Source organism: Protopterus annectens, chromosome 10.part0 (assembly GCF_019279795.1).
Source record: "Protopterus annectens isolate FY-2018-M chromosome 10.part0, PAN1.0, whole genome shotgun sequence".
Classification (NCBI taxonomy): domain Eukaryota; kingdom Metazoa; phylum Chordata; order Ceratodontiformes; family Protopteridae; genus Protopterus; species Protopterus annectens.
The window spans coordinates 145648379-145670074 of record NC_056744.1 but is presented as its reverse complement, the minus strand read 5'-3'; the positions used below and the strand labels follow the sequence as shown (position 1 = coordinate 145670074).

Here is a 21696-nt window from a genome sequence, read left to right as displayed (position 1 = left end):
GAAAGTGGAACCTGTAGCCCTGACACTATGTTCAAGACCCATTTGTCCTGTGTGATCATGTGCCAATTTTGTGAAAAAAGTGCTAGTTTTCCCCCTAAGGGGGCTGCCAAAAGCTAAGTGCTTGGTGCTGGTGGAGGAAAGTCATTGGGAATGTTTCCTGAATAGCTGTGATTTGTCTTCTCCGCTTTTGGAGGTAGAAGCACCCCATTGTTTAGGCCTGTATGGGCCTTGGGGCTGGGATCTGACTCTGGGGCATCTGTATCTGCCTCTTTGTGGCCTGTCTGACACTGGAAAGGACCAATTCTTTGTAGGCCAGTTAATGCTAAATCTGGGTGGCTGCACCTGTATGAAATCCTTAACTGTCTGCATAGACTTCGCTTTGTCCTCCATTTTCTTCAACACCTCTTCTGCTTTAACACCAAAGTATCATGCTGCAATGGAGCATCTAATAATTTTGCTTCAACATGATCAGGCAGATTCTGTTCCTTTAACCAAGCATGCCACGTAATGACAGAACCTGTAACAGCGGCCCTGCAAGAGGCCTCCAGAGAATCAAAACCACATTGCAAAGTATGCTTTCCCACTTGTTCAGTTGCATGCAATAAATCCTGCATTTCCTTGCTTTCTGCACATTCAGAATTTAACATTTTCTGTTTAAGCAGTGACATTAAGTATTGCTGATATTTAAGCATATGAAATTGACAATTTAAAGCCTTCACAGCCAAGGTAGCAGAAGTGTAAACCCCCCCCTCCCCATCTGTCCAGTGCCTTTGAATCCCTATCAGAGGGGTAGGGTTTTTTGCAGTGGAAACCTTGACCCCTTTAGGACCCTGATAAATAGTTTCTGGGTCAGCAGCAGGGTTTTTATAAAGACATTTATGTGAATCTGGAACCCTGTAGTATCTGGCTTAACAGGTGCAGGGGGCAAAGAGTCAGGAGACAGGCCAGACTCCAAAAAACAATGTCTAACAGGAGGGACAGCAAGAGGCCTGTGCTGAGGTAGTAAAAGAAAGTCTGAGCCTTTTCTTAGATTCCGAGTAGTCTCGGCTCTCAGTGGAAGTGCTCCCTCATGGTATGCATGGTTTCTCCAAAAGAATCCTCAAGAAAAGAGGCTGAAGGGATAGATTCTTCAGCATCTGATTCCTCATAGGGAGGAATAGAGTATTCCTGTTCAGAAGAGGAGTCAGAAGAAATGGAAACCTGACCTGAAGAATCATATTCTGTCTTTTGCCTAGGCCTCTTATCAGGAGGGGGATGGGAACACCTGATCAAAGTAATTAGGTCTTCGGCCATTTTGAGCATCTGTTTCTTAGGCATGGAGGCCTGTCCATGGGCTTGCTGTACTTGTTTTGTCTTTAGTGGTGCTTTAGTCTTTGCCTTTGAAGCTGTCGTCGGTTTTATATACAACTGTGTAGGCCTGAAAACACCCTCAGAAGCAGATGCCTGCTCAGCGGCTCCAGACCCATCTGAGGGAATAATTTCCAAATGTCCAATACCTTGAGTTTCCACAGGCCTAGTCTGCTCCACGTGGGAGTCTGAAACGGCCCGTGGCTTTGAGATAGCAGGCGTCAGGGGCTGCGAAAGCACCTCACTGAGAACCGGCAACTGGCTTAGAAGAAGCCTCGTCATCAGTTTTGGACCTCGGATGCCGGTCCTTTTCCTAGAGTTTCTTATAAATTGCGGTAGTCTGATGGCTATACGACGACATCGTATAATTAAATCGGCCAAAGTAATGAAATGCAAAATTGTACCGACGCTTAATAGTGAGTTGGTTAAATCTAGCACAAAACCTACAATTAGCAACATCGTGATCAGGGCCTAGGCAAGGAATACAATAAGAATGGAAGTCCTTATGAGTATTTGCATCCCAAAAGAAATACAATTAACTTTTTCTGACATCGGTCTGGAGCAAGAAAAAAGTTTCCCCAACGGTGTACTTAGCTTTAAATGAAGACTTTGGATCTGAAATTCGAACACGAAAATCTCAGGAGTCGGCCAACCGGCACTTGCGAACTGCTTCAGGCACCACGCGGCAAGAAAGACTGAAGAAAATGGCGTCTGCTGCATCTTTTATACCCCTGGTATACTGACATCAGGGAAGAGGAGACAGCAACAGATGCCGGACCAAGACTTTGGAATTCAGGCCGACTGCCGGTAGCCTGCCAGCAGGATAACCCAAGAGTAATGAATGCAACAGTGAAACACTATGAACATCCACTGTCATAGGTTTTGTTAGAAATGGTAAGGAAACAGCCTACAGGGATGCACTGGAGCATATAATAGGCTGGTGCGACAGCCACAATGTGGCCTTAAATGTAAGCAGGACCAAAGAATTAATAGTGGACTTCAGGAGGACTCAGGAGATGCATCAACCCCTGGAAATTAAAGGGGTGGCAGTGGAGAGAGTCAAAAACGCCAAGTTCCTGTGGGTGCACATCTCAGATGACCTATCTTGGTCGATATTAGCCACACAGTGAAGAAGGCACAAGAATGTCTGCACTTCCTACGGAAACGGAGGACGGCAAACCCGGCTCAGTCCATTGAGAGCATCCTCTCAAATATAGTTTGGTGTGGTAACTGCAAAGCATCTGACCGCAAGGCTCTTCTGAGCTGGTTGCTCACTTCCATCAATGGATGATCTGCACGAGACTCTGTGTGTTTGAAGGGCTAGGAAGACAATTGCTGACCCCACTCACCATGCCTATGGAACGTACTTCCACCTTTCCTCAGGCAGACTATATCGCAGCTTACACCGCACAACATCTAGACTGAACAGGAGCAAGGCTGCCGAACTTGAACGCCAGTCATGACTGAGAATGAGATCAATTTACCACCTGCTGTGAACTCATCTACAGTAATCACATTGTCAAATTGCTTCAATAACTGGTACAGTTAGCCTAATTTCTTATGCTACTACTTCCTAAATGTGCAATAGTCAGGAGTGAGTCAACACTCCATACATGTGAAATATGAACATCAAAATATATCATAATACAACTGAAGCGCAATATTAAAAAAAAATCAATGTTCGTACAGCAGGCAGTTGAGTAGCACAGTCACAGAACCTTTCCCATAATATCAGGACTGTTATAGTCTTTGCAATACCTAAAATACAACACTGTTTAATGTCTTCCTGTCTAATTGCGGTAATGTGCTAACATTTGAATTATTCCTGTATGTGCATTAGTCTGTCATTTAAATTGCATGTCTATTACCATGTTTTGCACAGGGACCAAAGCAACGCCATGCCGTTCAGCTTGCACTGCTGTATATATCTGATCAACAAAGTTTACTTTGACTTTAAAATATACTATAAATTTGACGCAAACTTCAATAAGTCAAGATTTTGAAAGAGTACATTAAATTATCTAAATAATTCAGAAAATTTTTTAGTAATAAAGATTACGCATAAGAGAAAAATGTGCAAATGAGGTACGGCCGTTACCCAAACATATCTTCATAAACAGCTGCTGTAATGTCATCTGATACTAATCTGATAGAAAGTTCATCTATACTAGTTACATCATTTAAATAAAAAATGAACTGGCTTTGAATTTTACAGAAAGCTGCATAATTATGCTTTAAAAATGTTGTAATATTACAGGATCCAAGTACTTTGATTTAATGCAAGCAGAAGGAAGGGGGTGTCAAAAAGGACTGTATAAAGCAAGTCTCAGTGATATCACTCCCAAAAACAACCCTCCAGAATTCTTTAGTCAACTCTCTTCAGACTGATTACACAGATTTAGTAGTAGTTATTCATTCAATGGTTGGTGTGTTACTCTGGGAGTATTTGCATGAAATACAGAAAAGAGGTGGTCTACTTCCAGAATTAGAGAGCTTATGTCTACAAATTTTGGCTGTGAGATTTTGCACTTGCTTAAATGATCCCAAAAGTAAGAGACAGATTTCAGTCATCTTCACTTAGTACAATGTTAGAACTAGACAAAATTACAGTGTTAACACCTGCCACACAGCAGAGCAGCTTCATAAAGGCTGATCATGCCTGCTTCACCTAGTAAAGCTCCTCAAAAAGGTTACCAAGGCAATGGCTAAAGGGCATAGTCTACACTGCCTTCCTGGACCTTACTAAAGGGCTTTATCAGTAATCCAAGACATGGTAGGCAAGTATCAAGCTCTCTCAACTCAACATTAAACCATGCAGAATTCGCAAGATAGCCCATTTGTTACCTGACAACTGACACCACTAAGTCAGGGTTATTTTTTCTGCACAGATAAACGTCATCTGTGCTCCACAGGGCTCTGTCCTGGACCCTCTCTTCTTCGGCATACTCTTCTCTGACAAAAAAGCTGAATCAAGGGACTATGACCAATTCTGCTGATGACTGCAAAATGGAGGGAATTATCAAATTCCGCTATTATACTCAAAATTCTCCAGCAAGACTTGGGCAAAAGAAATGTTTGACATGTTAATCATAGACTTGCCCTCAACACTGAGAAATGCACTCCAATTCTCTTTGGAGAATGGCACCCATTCTCCATCAAATCGACTACTGTAGTGGCAATGCTCAGACATCCAGAACTGTAACACTACTTGGACAAAGACAGATAACTTTGCTTAGACCACCAAGAAACAGAGGCTGCATCTTCGCTTTATGACATGCAACTTTGCCAAGCTACTGCAATCAAGCATAGGAAAAAAAAAATACTGATGCCTCCAAATCTTACCAATTGGAACTCGCGTCGTCTGTCATAAGCATTCTGGATGCCACTATCTGCCCATAATGACTTGATAGCAGGTGCATATTTTAAAAAAGTCTCAGAATCCACTCCTTGTGATGCCATGGCTGATCGTGTGTCAAATGCCATCAACAACTCTCCGTGCTTCTGATTTGACGCCTCTTCCCAAGGAATATGTAGTTTTTCTCTGGCATCTACAAGTACTCTCATCCCTTAAAAGAAACAATTGCACATGTTTTACAAAAAACTGCAGTGAAAATTTATTTTCAAGCTACAAACTCTTCTAAGAAAATAGCACACAACTGTATAGACTCTAAAGCTACACAATGTTAATTGATGCACAACCTTCAGAATTAAGATGACAGTTGAGAGGCTGGCAGTATATCCCAGCTAATCCAACAGCAATGAAAAGGACTTTAAAGTACAGTTTAAATAAACTTACCAGAACAGTAAATGTCCAACTGATCATTGTTGCTGTAGCCTTACCAGAGTTGTATCCTGCCAAGGATACAACAGCCAGCTTCCAAGGCTTCAGGGCACCTTCCACTATGCTCAAACTGTCAGTATGGGCTTAGCTGACTAAAGACAGGTTTGGGCACTAATCCCTTCAGAAAGTACAGTTGTGTACACTTACCATAAATGTAGATGTTAGAGGGTATTCACTGTTGCAGTCATTGCATTTGGGTATCTGCTGGCAGGTTGCCCTCAGGTCGGCCTGATTAACAGTGTCTTGAGTCCTGCGTTGGTTGCTGTCCCTTCTTCCGTGACGTCAGGTCGTCAGGGGTATAAAACATGCAGCCAATGTCATTACATCAGTTTTTCTTGCCCCAGACGTCAGGTGCCCCCCAAATGGGGAGCAAATAAAATTAAAAACAAAAATATACCTCCAACCAAAAGCAAATACACCAAAAGGGCTTTTAAGCATAGTAAAAGAAAGTAGAGGTATAGCCAGAGAAAAAAAGGGGGCTGGAGGAAGGGTAACCAGGACTGCAACAGTGAATACACTTTAACATCTACATTTATGTTAAGTGTACACAACTGTACTATGTTCTTCATGTTTCACTGTTGCAGTCATTACATTTGGGTAGATTCCCAAAGCTATGGTTGGGAGGAGGAAATTATACAGCATTAGGACCAGCTATAAGGCCCTGCAAGACAGCAGTGGCAAAGCCAGCTCTGGATTTAGAGAAAAGTGGTAAATGGTAATGCTTGGTGAAAGTATGAAGTGAGCTCCAGGTAGCAGCTTCTGCAATATACCTGGAAGGAACACCTCTGAGAAAGGCTGTTGAAGCAGATGCAGCCCTGGTGGAATGGGATCCGATCCCCTTTGGGATAGTTTTTCCATGGTGCTTATAGCAGAAAAGTACAGTTTTGTACCTACCATAAATGTAGATGCTAGAGTGTAAACACTGCTACAGTCATTACACTTGGGTTATCCTGCCGTCAGGCGGTTCCCCAGTCGGCCTGAGTTCCAAAGTCTTGGTCCAGCGTCGGTTGCTGTCACCTTGTCAGTGTGACAGGGGCATACAAGATGCAGCAGACACCATTTTCTTCAGTTTTTCTTGCCCCAGATTGTCAGGTGCCCCCAAATAGGTAGGCAATTCAAATTGCTAGCAAAGTATACAAAAGAAAAGCAAACAATTTTCACTTACTAGCAAATACTTCCCATAGGCAGTAAGAGGTAGAAGACCTAGGTACGTAACAGCAAGTAAGAGGGGAAGGAGGGAGGGTAAAGTACAGTTTTGTACCTACCATAAATGTAGATGTCCGAACTGGATAGCATCTGCAGTCATAACAACTGGGTTGTCCTGTCAGGCAGCCCTTCAGTCGGCCGGATTCCAAAGTCCGAGTCCGGCTTCGGCTGATGTCGCACTTCACCCGACGTTATCTCTGTTGGTCTTCGGGTATAAAGGCATCAGCCGACGCCATTTTCCTCACTGTTTCTTGCCCCAGATGCCAGTAGCCCTCTTGAAGGCTAAAAATTTTGGATAAATGCCAATGTTTCCAAAAAGATAATGGTAAACACAAAAAATAACCATGTATGTACATATATACAACAAATACACCATAAAAGACTCCCCCCCACCAGCTAGCTATTAGGAGGGTAAACACCCTAGGAGTACCACAGAGGGGAAGGAGGGAGGGTAATCCTGACTGCAGATGATATCCAGTTCGGACATCTACATTTATGGTAGGTACAAAACTGTACTATGTCCTTCATGGATGCATCTGCAGTCATAACAACTGGGTAGAATACCATAGCCAACTAGGGGAGGAGGAAGAAACTAGATTATGGTGTGGTTAGGATCCCTTGCAGTACAGCAGTGGCAAACCCTGCTCGGGATCTGGAATATAGAGGCAAATTATAATGCTTGGCAAATGTATGCACGGAGGTCCAAGTAGCTGCCTCAATAATGTCTTTGGTTGCCACTCCTCGTAAAAAGGCTGTGGTAGTGGCTGTTGCCCTTGTAGAATGAGGTCTTATGTTCTGTGGAATTGGTTTTCCATGGAAGGAGTAACAGAATCGTATGCAATTTCCTATCCATTTGGAGATTGTCTGTTTGGAAATAGCTTTTCCTTCCCTTCCTGTTGCATAGGCTACAAAAAGCTGATCAGTTTTTCTGCTACTTTTTGTTCTGTCCAGGTAGTAGCGTAGCTGTCTATGTACATCCAAGGTATGCAGTATTCTTTCCCCTCTGTTTTGTGGGTTGGGAAAGAAGGTAGGTAGGTGGATTGCCTGGTTTAAAGACACTCTGGATACCACCTTAGGCATAAATGTAGGATTAGTCCTCATGGACACTATCTTGATGGAAGATTAGGAAGGGTTGTACTGCCATTAGGGCCTGGAGTTCAGAAACCCTCCTGGCTGAGGTTATTGCCAGCAGGAAGGCGGTTTTCCACGATAGATGCTGTAGGTCTGCTGTTGCTGCTGGCTCAAAGGGTGATAGTGTCAATTTTTCTAGCACAAAGTTAAAGTCCCAAGCTGGTAATGGTGGTTTCCTTGGAGGTTTTACATTCTTGATTCCTCTGAGGAACTGTCTGAGTAATGGGTGTGAAAAAACAGGTGGATCAAAGCTGTATTCTGCTGATATAGCTGATGCATGTATCTTGATGGAGGAGTAGGACAGGCCTGAATGTAGAAGTTCTGCCAGATACTCCAGAATGTTAGGCATATCTATGTTTGACACATCTTTTCCTCTTTCAGTACTCCAAATGACAAACCTTTTCCATTTTCCTGCATAGTTCCTTCTTGTTGAAGGTCTGCGGGCTTCAAGAATAATGTCTTTAACTCTTTGGGAAAGTTCTGAATCAGCTGCTGCTATGTGATGTTCCATGCAGTCAGTTGCAACGTTTTTAGGTTTGGATGCATGATGCTGTAGTTGTTCTGAGTTAACATCAAAGGCATCAGGGGTATTGGCCACATATTGTTCTGAGACATGCTCCTCAGCAGTGGGTTCCAGTGTTGTCTTGGCCAGTTTGGAGCTATTAGGATTATCCTTGGACGTTCTTCCTTGATTTTTAGTAATACCTTGTGTATCAAGGGAAGAGGTGGGAATGCATATGCTGTTAGGCCTTTCCAGCTGAAGGAGAGCGAATCCACTTTCCATGCTAGTGGGTGGAATGTCCTTCTGCAGAACTTTTTGAGCTGGTGATTGAGAGGGGAAGCAAATAGATCTGAGGCATTCCCCATTTCTTTGAGATGGTCTTGAAGATGTCCGGATGTAGCATCCATTCGTGGGCATCCGATGTGGTTCTGCTTAGAATGTCTGCTAGAGTATTTTCTTTTCCCGGTACAAATATTGCCTGTAACTGGATGTTGTAGCTGAGTGCCAGGTTCCACAGCTCCAAGGTCATTCTGCATAGGGGGTATGAATGGGTGCCTCCCTGTTTGTTGATGTACCACATGACTGTGGTGTTGTCTGTCCTTATCATCAACTGGCCCTCTTTGAGAAATGGTCTGAAGTTTTGAATTGCTAGTTTTACTGCCAGCATTTCTTTTAGGTTGATGTGCAGGTGAAGTTGATCCTGCGTCCACAATCCTTGCACGCATTTGTCCAGCATGTGGGCCCCCCATCCTAGGTCTGAAGCGTCTGTTGTGATGGTCTGGCTTGCTTGACATCTGCGAAAGGGTAGCCCTGGGTTTGACTGGCATGCTTGAGCCCACCATAGGAACTCCTGTTTTAAGCATGGAATTAGTGGAATTTCTGTTTCTAGGCTGTGCCTGTGTTGGGACCATAAATTCTTTAGGTACCACTGTAGTTTTCTCATATGTAGTCTGGCAAGTGGGACCAAGATTATGCATGATGCCATGAAGCCCAAGGCCTGCAGTACTTTTCTTGCTGTTAACTTGTTCTGTTTTGTTAGTGCCAAGAAGTAAAGAGGAGTTCTCTTTGTTTTTCTGCAGTTAGGAAAGCCATTTGTTTTACTGTGTCCAATTCCCAAGAATGTCCTTGTCTGGGATGGTATCAGCCTTGATTTTTGTAAATTGACTGTGTATCCCAGTGCTTGTAGCAAGTAAATGACCCTTTGTAAATCTGTTGTCAGCTTGCTTTTGTTGTCCCCTTGTAGCAGGCAGTCGTCCAGGTATGGGTAAATTTGAATTCCTGTAGTCTGCAGTGGGCGATTACTGATGCCAGGCATTTTGTGAATACTCTGGGCAGTAGATAAGCCAAAGGGCAATGCTGAGAATTGATAATGCTCTGATCCTGCAAGAAATCTGAGGTATCTTCTGCAGATTGGTTGAATGGGGACGTGCAGGTATGCCTCCTTGAGATCTAGAGTTACCAGCCAACACTCCTTGCCCAGCATGGGAAGAAGTTGCTGTAGGGTCAGCATTTTGAATTTTGGGACAATGATGTATGTATTTAAGGTGGACAGGTCGAGAATAGGTCTCCAACTTTTTTCCTTTCTTGGAACTAGGAATAGTCTTGAGTAGAATCCCTTTCCTTGTTCTGTTTTTGGCACTCTTTCCACAGCTCTCATGTTTGCTAACTGCATTATCTGTTGTAGAGCCTCTGTTTTTTGATTTGGAGGTAGATTTGGCATTCCTCTTTTGACTGGTAAAGTGTGGAAGTGGAACCGGTAACCTTGATCTATGGTTTGTAAAATCCACTTGTCTTTTGTGATATAGTGCCAGTTCTTTGAAAATAAGGTTAATTTGGCACCTAATGGAGCTGCTATTTGTTCCCTGGTAGGCGGATTTAGAGTTAAGTCACTGTGGCTGTGTTGTTGTTGTGGCAGTGGTTGTGTCTGTGCCTCTGTTGTTACCTTGCCACTGTCGTCCTCTGTAGGCACCTCCTCTGGATTGGTTTCTGCCTCTGGAACGTCTATTCCTGCCCCTTTGGGATCTTGTGGAGTCAGGAAAGGACCAATTTTTGGCAGGCCAGTTCCTGCTAAACCTTGGGGGTTGGACCTGCAAGAAATCTTTAACCGTTTGAACAGATTTTGCCTTTTCTTCCATTTTCTTCATTACCTGCTGGGCAGGTGTACCAAACAAGCTGGTCTTATCCATAGGAGCATCTAATAGCTTAGCTTTAACATGATCCGGTAAAGCTTGTTCCTTTAGCCATGCATGCCTTCTTATCACTGTGCCAGTCATGGCTGATCTAAATGAAGCCTCCAGTGCATCATAGCCACATTTTAAGGAATGGTTACTAACCTGTTGTATGTTATTTACCATTTCTAATACATATTTCTTATCAATTGATTCATCAGAGGATAGCTATTTTGTTAACTGATCAAGCATAAACTCTTGGTATTGTATCATGTGAAACTGACAGTTTAAAGCTCTAGCTGAGAGAGTAGCTGAAGTGTAAACCTTTTTGCCCCATCTGTCTAAAGACCTGGCTTCCCTTTCAGAAGGAATAGGGTTTTAGCTGTGGTCGCTACTGCCTTGGGACCCTGGGATATAGTTTGGGTCTGCAAGTGGGGCCTTGTAAAGGTGGTGGTGAGTGTCTGGTACCCTGTAAAATCTGTCTGGTTTGGCAGGGGCTGGAGGTAAAGAATCTGGTGCAGAGCGGGCATCATTGAAGGCATCATCCACTACAGAGAGCAAAGGAGGTATAGCTAAGGGCCTGTGTTGTGGAAGGTGCAGAAAGGTTCTAAGTCTTTTTCTGGAGTCTGAGAAATCCTGCTGCTGCCATTGGAACTGCTCTCATGGCATGTAAGGTTTCCCCAAAGGAAAATTCTTCTGGTGGGGAGGCAGCTGGAATGGATTCTTCAGCATCTGAGTCTTCAAAATTGGAGAAAGGAGCCTCTGGCTGGTCTGTTATGTCTGATTCATCAGCAGAATCATCAGAGGACACAGGCTCGGGGGGCTCTGCCCTAGGTCTCTTCTCTGGGGCTGAGAGGCCCTGTCTGGGTGAGACTGAGATCCCCTAATTAATGAAATTAAATCTTCTGCCAGGGTAAGCATTTGTGAACTAGAAGAGGGCCGTGTTGTAGGGGGTTTAGCAGGCACTGTTCTAGCAGTTTTGGCTGCTTTGGCCCTGGCAAAGGCCTTAATGGACATGGCTGCTGGAGGCCTAGCAGCACCACGTGCTGGGGTAGAGACATCCAAGGGAATGGTGTCTGATAAGTCAGTGGCAACCACCGTAGTGGATAAAATTTCTGAGGCCGATTCAAGAGAAGTAGCAGGGGCCTCAGTGGTAGTGATAGATTCTGCTGTATTTTGATCAGCTTTCTCGGTCGGTCTTTATCTTTGCGTTTTTTAGCAGTTTGGCGCAAAATCAGAACCGAAAAACTGTTCAGCAAACTCCGACCGACGCCTAAGCGTTCGTCGGTTGAAAGAAGCACAGGCTGAACAGGCTGCTACGTCGTGGGCTGGGCCTAAACAAGGCAGACAGTAAGAGTGGAAATCCTTATGAGGTATTTGTTTCCCACAGGTTAAACAATTATTAACTTTTTCTGACATCGGCTGAGGCAAGAAAGAGTCCCCAACGGGGTACTTAGCTTTAGAAGTCTTCGAAGTAGTATTCGGTAGAAGTAATCTCTGGATCCGACCGACCGGCACTTGCGAACAGCTTCTGCTTGGCGCCAGCGCAAGAAAGACTGAGGAAAATGGCGTCGGCTGATGCCTTTATACCCGAAGACCAACAGAGATGACGTCGGGTGAAGTGCGACATCAGCCGAAGCCGGACCCGGACTTTGGAATCCGGCCGACTGAAGGGCTGCCTGACGACAGGTCAACCCAGTTGTTATGACTGCAGATGCATCCATGAAGGACATCCTGGACTGCAGCAGTGTTTACACTAACATCTACATTTATGGTAGGTACAAAACTGTACTACGTTCATCGTGTTACACTGCTGCAATCATTACACTTGGGTGGAATCCCAAAGCTGAGGTAGGGTGGCCGGTTCTATAAGGCCCTGCAGCACAGCAGTGGCAAAGCCAGCTCTAGATTTGGAGTATAAAGGCAACTGGTAATGCTTGGTGAAGGTATGCACAGAACTCCATGGTGCTGCTTCCAAAATATCATTGATAGATACTCCTCCGAGGCAGGCAGCTGAAGTGGCTGTTGCCCTGGTGGAGTGAGATCTAATGCTGCTAGGTACAGGTTTCCCATGGTGTGTATAGCAGAAGCGTATGCAATGTCCTATCCACTTTGAAATAGTCTGTTTTGAAATGGCTTTTCCTTGTGCTCCTGCAGCATATGATTTTCTGAAAGCTTTGGTCTTGTCCAAGTAGAAGCGCAACGGTCTGTGAATGTCCAAAGAATGTAGTAGTCCCTCCCCCTTTGTTCTGTGGCTTTAGATAAAAAGTTGGCAAGTGAATAGTTTGGTTTAGAGCCACACTTGAAACCACCTTTGGCATAAATGTAGGGTTAGTTCTTAAAGACACCTTGTCCTGGTGGAAAAGGAGGAAAGGTTCCACTGCCATTAGTGCCTGTAATTCTGAAACTCTTCGTGCTGATGTTATTGCCAGTAGCAGAGCAGTTTTCCAAGAGATTTATTTTAATTCTGCTGCGTTAGCTGGCTCAAAAGGAGGTAAAGTTAATTTTTCCAAAACAGAGCTGATGTCCTAGGTGCTCTATGGGGCGGTCTGATGTTTTTAGCCCCTCTGAGGTACTGTTTGAACAAAGGATTAGAGAAAATTGGTGGATCCATGTTGTAATGAGCAGAAATGGCAGAGGCGTGGATCTTGATGGATGAGAAGGAGAGGCCCTTGTCCAGCATCTCAGTTAAATATTGAAGTATCTGAGGAATGTTTGGGACAAAAGGGTCAAGGCTGTCCGTCTGGTTCCAGGCACAGAATCTCTTCCATTTTTCCGAACAGGCTTTCCTGGTACTAGGCCTTCTGGCCTCCAGAATGACATCCATAACAGCTTTGGAGAAAGGCATTGCTTGCTTGACCAAGGAATTTTTCATGCAGCTAGGTTTAAGGTCTTTAACTGTCTGTGAAGTATCTGATGGTTGTGCTGCGTCAGCAAATATGGGACTTGAGGCAAAGCACAAGAAGCACCCTGGATTAAGTTCTTTAGGATTGGGTACCAGTGCTGGCGTGGCCAGTCTGGTGCAATCAGGATCATCTTTGGCTCTTCTTGCCTGGCCTTTATGAGTACCTTTGGAAGAAGAGGTAAAGGTGGGAAAGCGTATACTTGCAAGTTTTTCCAGCTGAATGAAAGGGCATCCACTTTCCATGCTTGTGGACGGTAACTCCTTGTGCAGAATTTTAGTAGCTGGCAGTTCGGTGGGGATGCAAACAGATCTATGTCCGGGCTCCACCATTTTTGTGTTATCATTCTGAATATTTGCGGATTCAATTCCCATTCGTGGGGATCCATGATGTTTCTGCTTAGGTCGTCTGCCAGTGTGTTTTTCTTTCCTGGCAGGAATTGTGCTTGCAAATGAACTTAGTGGTCTAGAGCTGTGTTCCACAAGGTCATGGCTCGTCTGCAGAGGGGGTAGGAGTGTGTGCCCCCTTGCTTGTTTATGTACAACATAACTGTTCTGTCTTTAGTAGTAGCTGGCCCTGGATGCAGCAGGTCCTTGAAAGCTATAAGGGCATTTTGTACTGCTAGATTGATGTGAAGATGCCTTTGCTCTACGGGCCACTCACCCTGAATACATTTTCCTGCCGTGTGTGCTCCCCAGGCGTAATCCAATGCATCTGTTGTCAGTGTTTGCCTGGCTGCGGGTTGAGTAAAAGGCTGTCCCTTGTTGAGGTGACAAGCTTGAGCCCACCATCGAAACTCCTGTTGAAGGCAAGGAATTAGTGGTATAACTGTTTCCAAACTTTGGCAGTGTTGAGACCATACACTCTTTAGGTACTATTGTAGTTTCCTCATATGCAGTCTGGCATATGGAATTAGTAGTATGCAAGATGCCATATAGCCCAAGGCCTGCAGAATTTTTCTTGCAGGGAATTTGGTCTTTGTTGCCATCAATTGAAAGTATTGAGTCAGTTGTCCTTGCTTGTCTGGCGTGAGAAGCCCATCTGGGCAGTTGTGTTCAAGCTGGCACCCAGGAATATTATCTCGTGAGGGCACTAATTTCTTTTCGTTTACTGTGTACCCCAGGCAACTTAACTTTTTTTTACGAACGCCAGATGCTTTAGAAGAATGTCCTTGCACTCTGCTTGAATCAGGCAGTCGTCCAGGTACAGATAAATTTGAATTCCTTTTTGTCTGCAAAATGCAATTACTGGTGCCAGGCACTTTGCGAAGACCCTGGGCACAGTAGATAAGCCAAAGGACAGTGCAGAGAATTGATAGTGCACTGAACCAGCTATGAATCTGAGGTATCTTCTGCAATTTTGTCTGATAGGGACATGCAGGTATGCCTCCTTGAGGTCCAAAGTCATGAGCCAAGCTTTCTTGCCCAGCATGGGAAGAAACTGCTGTAGTGTCAACATTTTGAATTTCGGAACATCCAGGTTAAGTGTTTAGAGTAGAAAGATCCAGAATGGGTCTCCAAGCTTTGTCCTTTCTGGGTACCAGAAAGTCTCTTGAGTAAAATCCTTGTCCTTGCTCCTGTGGTGGTACCTTTTGAATAGCTCTCATGTCCATGAGTGCTGTAATTTGTTTTTGAGCCTCTGCCCATTGATTTGGTGGCAGATTTGGCATTCCTTTTAACCTTGGCAGAGTGTGAAAGTGGAACCTGTAACCTTGAGATACAATGTTGAGAACCAATTTGTCTTTGGTGATGCAATGCCAATTGTGATAGAAAAGTGACAGTTTTCCTCTAAGGGGGCTGTCAAGAGACAGCTGTTTGGCAGCTGTAGCCGGAAGTCATTGAGGCTGCTTTTTATATGATTGGGGCCTGTCGTCCCCTTCTTTCTGGCCTGGTGTACCCCATTGTCTAGGCCTGTAAGGACCTTGTGTTTGACCTCTACCTCTTGGACGTCTGTATCTGCCCCTTTGATGTCTGACTGGAAAGGACCAATTCTTTGTTGGCCAATTTCTGCTAAAATGAGGTGGCTGTACCTGTAAGAAATCCTTCACTGTTTGCATACATTTTTCCTTATCCTCCATCTTCTTTAATACCTCCTCTGCCTCAACTCCAAACACCACATCACGCTGCAAATGTGCATCCAATAATTTTGCCTTAACATGATCTGGTAACGTATGTTCTTTTAACCAAGCATGTCTTCTAATGACAGAACCTGTAACTGCTGCTCTACAGGAGGTCTCTAAGGAATCAAAACCACATTGCAAAGTATGTTTTCCCACTTGTTCAGCTGCATGCAATAAATCCTGCATTTCTTTAAAATTAGGAGGATCTGAATCTGGAAGCATCTTTTGTTTCAACTGAGACATCAAAAATTGCTGATATCTTAGCATGTAAAACTGGCAATTTAAAGCTCTCATAGTTGCAGACGTATATACTTTCTTTCCCCATCTGTCTAATGCTCTAGACTCTTTTTTGTTGATGAGGCCTTAATCCCTTTGGGTCCCTGAGAAATGGTTACAGGGTCAGCAACAGGGCTTTTATACAGAAATTTGTGAGAGTCAGGGACTCTGTAGTATCTATCAGGTTTAACTGGGGCTGGAGGTAAGGAGTCAGTATTTAAGCTGGATTCAATATACACATCATCCACAATATCTAACACTGGCGGAATAGCAAGGGGTCTGCGTTGAGGTAATAAAAGGAAGTCTCTGAGCCTTTTCTTGGATTGAGTAATCCTGGCCTTCCCCAATGGAAATGCTCCCTCATGGTATGTAAGGTCTCCCCAAAGGAGTAGCCTTCAGGCGGAGAGGCTGATGGAATTGATTCCTCAGCATCAGAATCCTCATAAGGGGGTAAAGAATATCCTAGGTCTGAGGATGAATCTGAAGAAATAGACACCTGGTCGGAAGATTCATAGTCTGCATCCTGTCTGGGCCTTTTATCAGGTGGGGGATGGGACCCCCTGATCAGGGTAATTAGGTCTTCGGCCATTTTGGGCATTTGTTTCTTGGGCATGGAGGCCTGTTCTACAGAATGCTGCATCTGTTTTTAGGGGGGGGCTTAGACTTAGCAGAGGGTTTAATGGTTAACTGGGTAGGTCTGAAGACACCCTCTGAAGCTGTGGATTGCTCAGCTACTTCGGTTCCCTCTGAAGGGTTAGTTTCGGTAGGCTGAAAAACTTGTGCGTCTGAAGGCCCAGCCAGCTCCACATGGGAGTCGGAGGCGGTCTGTGGAAGCAGTAGTCAGGGGCTACGAAGGCGCCTCACTGAAAACCGGAGAACCGGCGACCAGCCTAGAAGAGGCCTAGTCAGTTTTGGGCCTCTGATGCCTGTCCTTGTCTTTGCGCTTTTTATGTATTCTGGTCTTCGGAAGTTCCGACGGCATGGTGTAATTGAATTTTCTGCCACAATAATGTCGGGCAAAATCAAACCGACGTTTAATAGTGCACTTGTTAAACCTAGCACAAAACCAACAACCAGTGACGTTGTGGTCTGGGCCTAGGCATGGGATACAATAGGAATGGAAATCCTTAGGAGGTATTTGCTTCCCACAAGAAATACAGTTATTAACTTTTACTGACATCGGTCTGAGGCAAGAAAAAGTTTCCCCAACGGGGTACTTCGCTTTGTAGAAGACTTTGGTTCTGGATTCGGAATGAAAATCTCAGGAGTCTGCCGACCGGCACTTGCCGTGCGATGCCCGAAGCAAAAGCAGTTCGCAAGAAAGACTGAAGAAAATGGCGTAGACTGCATCTTATATACCCCTGTCGCACTGACGTCAGGAAGGAGGCGACAGCAACAGACGCCATACCAAGACTTTGGAACTCAGGCAGACTGGGGAACTGCCTGACAGCAGGATAACCCAAGTGTAATGACTGCAGCAGTAACACGAACATTGAACATAATGATTTACCCATTAGAAAATGACTTGCTTTGAAATAGCCTCTCTGCCCTTACAGCAAATGCTACTAGCAGTTCAGATTTTCTTTTGTCTGTGTACATCCAATGAATGCAGAATATGCTCCCCCTTGTTCTGTGGATTGGGAAAGAAAGTTGGCAAATGAATTGTCTGATTAAGAGCCACACTGGATTCCACCTTGGGCATGAAGGATGGGTTGGTCCTGAGAGATACCCTGTCCGCATGAAAAATGATGAAAGGCTCCACTGCCATAAGAGCCTGTAATTCGGAAATCCTTCTAGCTGAAGTGACTGCTAAAAGAAAAGCTGCCTTCCAGGAGAGAAATTTAATTTTAAGTCTGCAGTAGCAGCTGGCTCGAAAGGAGGCAGAGAGAGTTTCTCCAATACAAAACTAAGGTCCGGGCAGGGGTTGGGAGCTCTCCTGGGTGGTCTTAAGTTTTTGGACCCTCGGAGATGCTGCTTTAGCACAGGATGAGAGAAGAGGGGAGGGTCTGTGTTGTAATGAGCTGAAATGGCGGAGGCATGGATTTTTATGGAAGAAAAGGACAGGCCCTTGTGAAGCATATCAGTTAAGTATTGCAAAATCTGAGGAATGTTGGGCACTGCTCTGGTTATCCCTTGAGACTGATTTTAGGCACAGAATCTTTTCCATTTGTCAGCATAAGATTTTCTAGTACTAGTTCTTCTCGCCTCCAAAATGACATCCATCACCGGTTTGCTGAGGGATGCTAAGGGTGAATTTAGGTGATTAGCCACATTGCAACATTCAGAGTTTGGAGCCGAGGGTGCAGAGTTTGGTTGTTCTGCTGGGACAGTAAGGAAGGTGTGAGGCAGGTGCCATGGTGAAATGTGCGACACTGCGCAGGAGTGGGTACCAGTGTTGGCGAGGCCAGTCTGGAGCAATCAAAATCATGTTTGGTTTGTCCTGTGACTTTTAGCAGAACTTTGGAGAGCAGAGGCAGAGGGGGAAAGGCATAGACAGAGTTTTTTTCCAGCTGAAGGACAGAGCATCCACTTTCCAGGCTTTTTTGTGACTAGTTCTTGTGCAAAATTTGTCCGATAGATCTTTTTGCCTCACCCTAGAACTGTCTGGCCTCCCCCATTTGCAGGTCAATATGTTGAAAATCTGTGGTTCCAGTTTCCATTCGTGTAGGTCCATGAGATTTCTGCTTAGTCTGCCAATGTACTCAGCTTTCCTAGCAGGAATTGAGCTTGTAGTTGTACTTGACAGCTCAAGACCATGTTCAACAATGCCATGGCTAATCTGCAGAGGGGGTAGGAGTTAGCACCCCCTGCTTGTTTATGTACCACATAACTGTGGTGTGGTCTATCAGTAATTGTCCTGGGTGAAGGTAGTCCTTGAAGACTGTCTGTGCATTATGTACAGCTAGCATTTCTTTTTGAAGTACATGAAGGTGCATTTGATTTGGGCTCCATTTTCCCTGAATGCACTTCAATGCCAGATGAGAGTCTGTAGTTAGGGTTTGGGCGGCAGGGGTGGTGTGAATGTCAGTTTTGTTATGGTGGCAGGTCTCTGCCCACCATAGGAACTCTAGGCGCAGGCAAGGTATGATAGGAATCATTGTTTCCAGGCTGTGACAATGTTGACTCCATAGACTTTTTAAATACCACTGAAGTTTCCTCGTTTGCAGTCTTGCATATGGAATTAGAAGAATGCAGGAGGCGATGAATCCCAAGGCTTACAGTATTTGCCTTGCAGAAAGCAGGGTTTTTGTGGCTACCTGTTTGAAGTCACCAAATGAATTTGCTTTTCCGGCGTAAAGAAAGCCATCTGGGCAGTTGTATTCAAGCTTGCACCCAGGAATGTAATTTTCTGAGAGGGTACCAGTTGTGATTTCTTTTCGCTTACAGTGTACCCTAGACAAGTTGGAACCCTTTTTACAAACGCCAGATGCTTTAGAAAAATGTCTGTTTTCTGCCGGAATTAGACAATCGTCCAGGTATGGATATATTTGAATATTTCTTTGCCTGCAAAATGCAATTACTGGAGCCAGGCACTTTGTAAAGACCCTGGGTGCAGTAGATAAGCCAAATGACAGTGCAGAAAACTGGTAATGCAAGTAGCCTGCTTTGAAGCGGTGGTATCTTCTGCAAGACTCCCCGATTGGGATATGCAGGTAAGCTTCTTAAATCTAGAGTTGCCAACCAGGCATCTCTGCCTAGCATAGGAAGTAACTGGTAAAGAGTCAGCATCTTGAATTTTGGAATGTCCAGAAAGGTGTTTAGAGTAGATTAGTTCAGAACTGGACGCCAAGATTAATCTTTTCTAGGTACCAGGAAAAGTCTTGAACAGAACCCTTGTCCCTTTTCCTCTTCTGGTACTAGCTGAATAGCCCCCATGCTCATGAGGGAAAGTACTTGTTTCTGGGCCTCTGCCCACTGATTTGGGGGCAGGTCTGGTCATCTGTTTGGAGTTGGCAACGTGTGGAAATGAAATCTGTAGGGATACTACATTTAAAACCCATTTGTTCTGGGTTATAAGTTGCCAGTTTTTTGCATGAAGAGCCAGTTTTCCCCTCAAACGGGCGGCTAAAAGTTAAGTGCTTGATAAGTGTAGAAGGAAGTCATTGAGACTTACCATAGGGAGAGGACTTGTTTCCAGGTTTGGAAGAGGAGGTACCCCATTGCTTTGTTCTGAAAGTCCCTTGGGACTGAAACCTGGTGCCTTTGGAATGTCTGGGTTTGACTTGAGTTGCTCTCGAATGAGCTGGAAAGGACCAGTTCTTAGTAGGCCAGTGCCTACTAAATCTTGAAGGTTGTACTTGTAAGAAATCTTTCACAGTTTGCATAGATTTAGCGTCATCTTCCATCTTTTTTAGAACTTCTTCAGCCTTATTACCAAAGAGACGGTCCTGTTGTAAAGGAGCCTCCAACAATCTTGCTTTAACATGATCAGGCAGAGATTGCTCTTCGAGCCAAGCATGCCTTCTTAGCACAGACCCGGTTACAGCAGCCCTACAAAAGGCCTCCAAAGAATCAAAACCACATTGCAAAGTATGTTTTCCAACTTGTTCAGCTGAATGCACTAGATCCTGTAAATCTTCATTTTCCAGTCAGAAATAAACATTTTCTGTTTAAGCAGTCCCATGATATGCTGCTGATATTTTAGCATATGGAATTGACAGTTTAAAGCCCAGATTGCCAAGGTTGCAGAAGTGTAGACCTTCTTACCCCATCTATCCAGCGCCCTGGAATCTCTATCAGAAGGGGTAGGATTTTTAGTAGTAGAAGCCTTAATGCCCTTGGGGCCCTGAGAAATGGTTTCAGGATCCGCAACAGGATTTTTGAAAAGGAATTTGTGGGAGTCAGGAACCCTGTAGTATCTGTCGGGCTTATGGCTTACAAGGAGCTGGAGGCAGAGAATCAGGATCCATACTAGATTCTGAAAACACATCAATGTCTAGAACAGGAGGTACAGCCAAAGGCCTATGCTGAGGAAGTAGAAGAAAATCCCTAAGCCTCTTTTTAGATTCAGACAAATCCTGACTTTCCCAGTGGAAATGTTCCCTTAAGGTATGTAAAGTTTCCCCAAAAGAAAAATCCTCAGGGGGAGAAGCAGAAGGAATGGAATCCTCTGCATCACAGTCCTCATAAGTAGGCATAGACAATACCTGTTCATTAGAAGAGTCAGAAGAAATAGAATCCTATTCAGAAGATTCAGTCAATTTCTTGCCTAGGCCTCTTAGAAAGGGGGAGGGGTTGGCTACCCCGATTAGAGTAATTAAATCTTCAGCCATTTTGATCATTTGTTTTTTAGGCATAGGGGCCCGCACTTGTGGCCTAGACATTGGTTTTTTTAGACATAGTTCGAGATTTTGGCCTTAACATTGAAGATGGCGTCTGTTTAATATGCAAATCTGTAGGCCTGAATACACCCTCAGAAGCTGGTGCCTATACAGCGGCTCCGGACCCATCCAAGGTAGACACATCCGCAGGTTCCATAACTGAAGCATCTCGTGATATACCTCAGAATGGGTCTCAGTAGTGGCCTGCGAATCGGAAGTAGCGGGTATCAGGTGCTGCAAAAGCTCCTTACTGAGTACTGGCAAACTGGTGATTGGCTTGGAAGCGTCGGCAGTTTTGGACCTCAACGGCCTTTTTCTTTTTTTTCTTTTTTTTTAGGTATTCCGGTAGTCTGATTGCTAACTGACGTCATTTCTGGATAATTAAAGCGGGAGCCAAAATATTTAGAAGCAAAAATGTACAGACAGATAGTGCGTTGATTAAATAAAGCACAGAACTGACAGCAAAGTACGTCGTGGTCAGGGCCTAGGCAAGGAAGACAGTACAAATGAAAATCCTTACGAGGTATTTGCTTCCCACAAGTAATACAATTATTAACTTTTATCGGGAAGGAGCAAGAAAAAGTTTCCCCAACGGGGTACTTAGCTTTTTAGTTGAAGACTTCGGATTTGAAACTCAAAAACGAAGAGTCTGCCAACTGGCACTTGCAAAGTGCTTCTGCTTCGGGCACGGCAAGAAAGACTGATGTAATGGTATCGGCTGCATGTTTTATACCCGACGACCAGACATCACTAAAGGGACAGCAAGCAACGCAGGACCCTAGACGACTGAGGGCAACCTGCCAGCAGATTACCCAAATGTAATGACTGCAACAATGAAACACAAACATCATCTTTCATGTCAACACATAGGGAGGCTTAGCT

At 44.5% G+C, this 21696-nt stretch overlaps 1 protein-coding gene across 1 annotated transcript in view; it reads right to left on the bottom strand.

The window, feature by feature from the left end:
- Window positions 1–4914, bottom strand: part of GNA13 (G protein subunit alpha 13) — a 562986-nt gene extending 558072 nt beyond the window's left edge. Inside the window, exon 1 of the mRNA XM_044085113.1 lies at window positions 4690–4914. Coding sequence (XP_043941048.1) covers window positions 4690–4911 — 222 coding nt within the window. The 5' untranslated portion in view covers window positions 4912–4914. The remainder of the gene's footprint in view (window positions 1–4689) is intronic.
- Between the last annotated feature and the right edge of the window lie 16782 nt (window positions 4915–21696).